General features: G+C 39.0%; 1 protein-coding gene across 3 annotated transcripts in view; it reads right to left on the bottom strand.

The window, feature by feature from the left end:
* Positions 1–6,857, bottom strand: part of ehd4 (EH-domain containing 4) — a 26,153-nt gene that overhangs the window by 13,898 nt on the left and 5,398 nt on the right. Inside the window, exons 3-4 of one of the 3 annotated variants that reach the window (XM_008398687.2) lie at positions 6,284–6,363; positions 1,774–1,950 (exon numbers count right to left, since the gene is read on the bottom strand). In XM_008398687.2, coding sequence (XP_008396909.1) covers positions 1,774–1,950; positions 6,284–6,321 — 215 coding nt within the window. In that variant the 5' untranslated portion in view covers positions 6,322–6,363. Of the gene's footprint in view, positions 1–1,773; positions 1,951–6,283; positions 6,391–6,857 lie in introns of those variants that run through there. The other 2 variants (XM_017302640.1, XM_017302639.1) reach the window with 2 other exon arrangements.

The following is a 6,857-nucleotide window of genomic DNA, read 5'->3' as shown; positions in this document are numbered from 1 at the left end:
TTTTTTTGTTGACTAGGGCTAAAAATGTGATGATGCTACAAGTTCAAACAGGAATGCGTCCTACAATGATTTTCTAATCAACAGTTAAACAGGTTTTGTACTAAAACCTGTTTTAGTACAAGCTAATGGAAAGGGTTGTAGCTCTTTGCAGAAACCTGCACCGTCATCACAAACAGCTGAAGGACAACACTAAAACCTCATGTCTAAATGACCTAACGGCTGATGGAACACCTGAGTTCAGCATCCTAATTATGGGATTTTTTTTTAACAACAACTGGCATTATGTTCCCACATGAGACTCAGCTCCTAGAGTTTATTGCTTRTCTTCTGTATATTGTATAACCAGTAAGACATGCTAACAATTTTTAAATAACCACAATTGCCTATTTTTGTGTGAACAGTTAGCAAAACTGAATTGTAGTTTGTAAAGTTCATATATAYATTTTTTATTTTTCTCTGGCAAAAGTGCAGAGAAATAAATAAGTAAATAAATTCAATAATAATTATTTTACTTCATTACAAWGTTACCTTATCCAGCTGGTGGTGGTCAGAAGGCCCAGTGGCGCCAACTGAGTGTAAGCTGTGGCTGCAACACAACTTGCCACCATCAGTGTGTGAGTGTGTATGACTGAATGTAGGGGTTTGTGCTAATGCCTTGGAGTCCTCTGACTTAATAATGCAGTCCATTTACCATGTTGTCCCAAAACAGGGCATTGTTAGTATTTTATTGTGGTTTCTCCCATTAAAATGTTCCACCAAACCTACATACAGTTAGATTACTGGCTGTTCTCCTTTTAATGCTTTCTTCTTTGGAGCTGTGTTTGCTATTTCCATATCCTTTTCACTGGTGGGTCTGACAGATCACCTAAGATTGCGTTCACAGCTTCCTGAAGAGATTAACTTAGCAGCAGGCCATAATAAATTATTTTGCAGGGCCGGAGCCCAAGACTGGGAGCGGGGAAAAAACAAACCTATGCAGCCGGTATGTGGTGACGCAAAAACACTTCCCCTCGGGAAACAGCTAATTATTGTGGAGGGGGTCTATGTCACATCAGGACACGAAGGAATTCCTAAAATAAGAGGTGCTTCAGGAATTCATCAATACACACTGCTGAGAGGTCAAGTGTCCTTCCACTTCCTCACTGGACACAGGAAATGTGGCTGAACCAGAATAAGGGTTGAGCTAAATTTAAAATGTCGGTACAAACTCTGGCGTGTCTTCAATTTGACAGCTTTTAGTGCATGTCTGTCCAGGGTGAGCAGGGGGGTCACTTCCCATGATGAAAATGCTTCGAGTTCAGCAGTGACAGGATTGGGAGTGGAATAAGGGCTATTTATGTGGAAAGGAGGTAGAGGTCACCTTTCAGTCTAATGCAATGTGTCATAAAGTTAAACCTTTATTCTTGTTAACCACAACATAACTAATAAGTACAATAACTGATGTAACTCACTAAAGCTGCAGTAATGGGTGTCTGATGAACTGATTTTACTCTGGGTGAGTTCCACAGTCATTTTCCCTGAATCTCAGAACAGATTTTATTTTTAGCRCTTTAGGTATTAAAGGAAATATTTGGCAGACTGGAAGTCTGTGGACTAAAAATAGAAGCTACAAAAACACTCAATGCTAGTTTGAGTCCCTCTTTAAAATGCTTTAAGTGAATAGATTTTATCAGAGTTCTATTAGTAGTTGAATTTAGTCATACTCTGACAGACTTTATATCCAAACTGTTGTTCCAGCAGCGTTTAGTGAATATAACCTGAGTGTTTCTTCACCTGTTGAGGAAGGAATTTCCAAATGCGTTGAGTTTCCTGAAGGGTTTCTTCGGGTCCACCACCAGAGCGTTGCCAGGGACAACTCCTTCAGTTTCCCCATGCATTACAGCAATGAAGCCATCAGTGGTTGGTTCTGGACCAATGCGCATCCCAGGAAAATCCTGCTCCAAGAGATACCTGGGAAACAAACGTGGATCATTAAGTTATTTTAGACTTGAAACACTTGAAACTGACAGAAAAAGGATAAATAACTACATCTGTGCTGTGTTCAAATAACAATGCAATAAACAGATTTGAAGGTTTTAAAAGTCACCCTTTCAAAACTGAAAACCCTTTTCTCAAGTGTTTGAAGTTTAAGACAGATTGCAGTTTTCTGGCCAATCACCAGCTATCAATCTTTTCAAAAAACTTGACCTGCCTATTCAGTTGTGGACAACATACATTTTTTAATAACTATCTGACACTGGCAGGTGTTGTAAGGTCACAATACACTTCTTGAGTCAGGATCACCAAAGCCTGGTTGCTCTTTACAGTAGAACCTAAATTTGATGATGGTATGGCAGTGGGGTCCAAACTTTGTGCTCCAAGGGCCAAAACTGACAAATTTATAATACACATGGACCACAACATTCACTAAAATAAAAGTGCAAAACTTAATTTATTGAGATTTTTTTAAGCTCTACTTGCTCTATAATAAACAAATTTTTTATGGAATCTATAAATTCTTAAAAATCCAAAACATATAAAAAACTTGTTGCGTCATTAAAAGAAAAACAGGGTCATCAGTTTTCTATTTTTTACATTTTTTTTCAGTGTTTTGGCCCATCGCTGATTAATGATCTTTAAAGAATCTGATCTGCCAATTTTGATTTTGGCCAATACCATTATTTTTTGACTGAAATGTCACTAAATATAAAAAGAAAGCTGCTGATTTGGCAACAGTGGGTTGACTGTCAACATGCAGACATTACCTTGTCTGTCAGTCAAACCTTTCTAAAGGCAGAGCAGAAGGGGACAGTGGCTGATTTTCTCAAAATTAAGGAAATAAATCACCGTACTCCAAATGACATTATAATAAACTTTCACTTTAAAATTCATTGTTGCGTAAAACCCAGACCAAAAAGTATGAACTGTTGCCAGTATTTGCATGTTTTCTCAGTTAAATTAATTTTATAGAATATTTTTTAAGACAACCTATGTTAGGGAAGCAGTCGGCCATGATTTATGTGACTAAGGAAAACAGGATTTTGGAGAAGGTTTCAGTCACCAATAAATTAGTTAAGACAAAATGGAGTGGGTTTTCCAAACAGATGCTTAAATTGACTAATTACAAACTGTTAACCCTAATAACAGCTTGTAGCAGCTGTAGACTGAAAGATAACTAGAAGTCAGCAGTTCCTCTTCAGTCAGTCACATTACTAAACATTCAAATAAAAGCTGTGTTTGCAGACGTCAAAAAAAGTTTTCCCTTCCCCTTACCATTAACCCATTACCCTCTTACACAGTTTTTCTTGTGAAAGGAAAGTGTGACAGGAAGGAACAATGGCTGCTCAGAGTCTGCCCTCTCTCTTCCTGCCATTCATGACAGCTTGAAGATCAAAGAGGATAGCAGAGAGTTCAGATGACTGCCATGAAGAATATCTAAGTGATCAATGATTCCTAATGCTACTTTTATATTCAAAAGGAAAAAATGGTATTCACTGAACTGCATGCATTCAACAATGGTAGCAACACTGTTTACGAAGAGGTGGCACAGCAGTATGGAGCCTGGCATTCAAAATATTCTAACACAAAGTAGTTAATAACTAGAAGGGAAGGAAAATTGTATGTGGTTTCCATTTTTCTGATAAACATCTAAGAAGTGTGGCATGCATTTAAGTTTAGCCTCTCTGAGTAAATACAGGTCCTTCTAAAAAAATGTGCTTATTGTGATAAAGTTCATTATTTTCCATAATGTAATGATAAAACTTAAACTATCATATATTTTAGATTCATTGCACACCAACTGAAATATTTCAGGTCTTTTATTGTTTTAATACTGATGATTTTGGCATACAGCTCATGAAAACCCAAAATCCCTGTCTCAAAAAATTAGCATATCATGAAAAGGTTCTCTGAACGAGCAGTTAACCTGATCATCTGAATCAACAAAGTAACTAAACACCTGCAAAAGATTCCTGAGGCTTTTAAAAACTCCTAGCCTGGTTCATTACTCAAAACCGCAATCAAAACTGCTGTCCAGAAGGCCATCATTGACACCCTCAAGCAAGAGGGTAAGACACAAAGACATTTCTGAACGAATAGGCTGTTCGCAGAGTGCTGTATCAAGGCACCTCAGTGGAAAGTCTGTGGGAAGGAAAAAGTGTGGCAGAAAACGCTGCACAAYSAGAAGAGGTGACCGGACCCTGAGGAAGATTGTGGAGAAGGTCCGATTCCAGACCTTGGGGGACCTGTGGAAGCAGTGGACTGAGTCTGGAGTAGAAACATCCAGAGCCACCGTGCAYAGGCRTGTGCAGSAAATGGGCTACAGGTGCCGCATTCCCCAGGTCAAAGGTCAAGCCACTTTTGAACCAGAAACAGCGGCAGAAGCGTCTGACCTGGGCTACAGAGAAGCAGAACTGTACTGTTACTCAGTGGTCCAAAGTACTTTTTTCAGATGAAAGCAAATTTTGTATGTCATTGGAGACTGGAGAGAAGGTAATGCCAAAAGGCATTACCTTCCTCAGACCATCACTGACCCACAGTCAGTGATGGTCTGGGGAGCCATGTCAGCTGCTGGTGTTGGTCCACTGTGTTTTATCAAGAGCAGGTCAATGCAGCAGCTATCAGGAGGTTTTGGAGCACTTCATGCTTCCATCTGCTGAAAAGCTTTATGGAGATGAAGATTTCATTTTTCAGCACGACCTGCTCACAGTGCCAAAACCACTGGTATACTGACCATGGTATTACTGTGCTCAATTGGCCTGCCAACTCTCCTGACCTGAAACTATAGAGAATCTGTGGGATATTGTGAAGAGAAAGTTGAGAGACCAAGACCCAAAACTCTGGATGAGCTTAAAGTCGCTATCAAAGCATCCTGGCCTCCATAACACCTCAGCAGAGCCACAGGCTGATGGCCTCCATGCCGCATTGAAGGCTGCAAAAGGATTCCTGTATTGAATGCATAACTGAACATAATTATTTGAAGGTTGACTTTTTTGGTATTAAAACACATTTCTTTTATTGTCGGATGAAATATGCTAATTTTTGAGATGGGAATTTTGGGTTTTCATGAGCTGTATGCCAAAATCATCAGTATTAAAACAATAAAAGACCTGAAATATTTCAGTTGGTGTGCAATGAATCTAAAATATATGACAGTTTATTTTTTTATCATTACATTATGGAAAATAATGAACTTTATCACAATATGCTAATTTTTTGAGAAGGACCTGTACTTTGTAGACCCTCTTAAAGCAGCAGTTACAGCTGAAAGTCTTTACAAACTTTAATTTTGCAATTTCTTCTTTCTACAACAGATGGAGCTCAGTCAGACTGGATGAGAGCACCTGAACAACAAATTAAGCTTATCCACAGACTTTCAACTGGATTTAGTTCTCGTCTTACTTGCTCTGGCTTTGGTTTAGGCAAGTTTAACCGAATTACACCATTTAGACACTTCAGCTACCGTCTTTTACACATTTCCAACAAGTTTATTTAAAATGTCTCTTTTTCAAGGTCAAATGCTACATTTTGTCTAAACAGGAAGTGAGAAGGCCTTTTCTTTTTCTACAAATAATATAAAGTTGCCCGTTTAAAATATAGGTCTGCACTAATAAATCAGCCGTGATTTCCTTAATTTTGGGAGATGAGCTGAAACTAATCTTATCCACCAATTTTATCTGCCTCTGCAAACGCCTGATAAGCTACTGCTTCCTTTTGCTGTGCTGTGGCAGAGTGCTGACTGACAGACACGCCCACCTGGTCATGTCCGTCACCCCACTGTTGACAACTTAATGAATTTTCAGAAAAAAGAAAAATGGTATCAGATAAACTGGAATCAGTAGGTCAGGCTTTTTAAATGCCAGTGATCGGAATAAAAAACAAAATTGGTGCATGTCTATTGAAATACCAGCAGTAAGACGGCTAATGCTGAATTCATGCACTTCAGTGTCTCTAAATTAATAAGTTTGAAGAAAAAGTTGGCTTCAGACTTCCAGCAGATGCTCTGATTTGCAACAGAAACTTATTTTCCACAGTATTATGATGATGTAATTAGTTGATAAGTTGTTACAATGCGATGTAGAGCAACACATTGTGTAGTGTGTTCAGAATCAGGAGGAAGAAGAAGGCAAAAAGGAGAAGGAGATGAAGAAGAATACGTTGACTCTGCACTTTTCTGGCAAGATGTTGCAGTGATTCAAAGCATTCCTCAGGACTGGGTGTTGCCTCAGAGTCTTTAGCGCTGCACAGATACTCTTACGAAGACAATGTATTAGTTTCCTCACATTGAATATACCCTAACACAGACCTCAACTCCAATATGCAGCATTTCAAATTCTGCAGCATTGCACCTCCCTGGGGCCTTGGTCCCCTATAAGACCACCAATCCTGAGAACACAGAGAGCAAAAGAACAGAAACACACACCAGCTCAGCTCTCCGTCCACTGTTTGCTGCCAAAACTTTTAATTTTTGTACTCAACATGTGAATTTTACACACACACACACATACACACACCCTGCAGGCATGAAATTTGCATGCTGAACTGCAAATGCACACCATGTGCCTGCAGAGTCCGAGTACAAGTTTCCATCAACCTCCATATAATGTCTCATCTCTTTCAACATTGCTTTCCTGGGTTTAATAAACCATCCATCTTCTTATTAAAGAAAAAATTACAGTTGAATAACTTTTAGCTCTGAAAGCTAAAGTTACAGTTTCATTGATTGCACAGACATTGCAATCAGTAAAATATGCTCCAGTAATCAATCCAGAATTGCTCTGACCTGGGAGTAACTGTAGCTGACGTAGTGTTCCCAGCTGCAGAGTCATACAGCCTCACACACACACACACACACACACACACACACACACACACACACA

The sequence above is a fragment of the Poecilia reticulata genome, linkage group LG22 (genome assembly GCF_000633615.1).
Source record: "Poecilia reticulata strain Guanapo linkage group LG22, Guppy_female_1.0+MT, whole genome shotgun sequence".
NCBI classification, from domain to species: Eukaryota; Metazoa; Chordata; class Actinopteri; order Cyprinodontiformes; family Poeciliidae; genus Poecilia; species Poecilia reticulata.
This window is presented reverse-complemented; position numbering and strand designations above follow the sequence as displayed.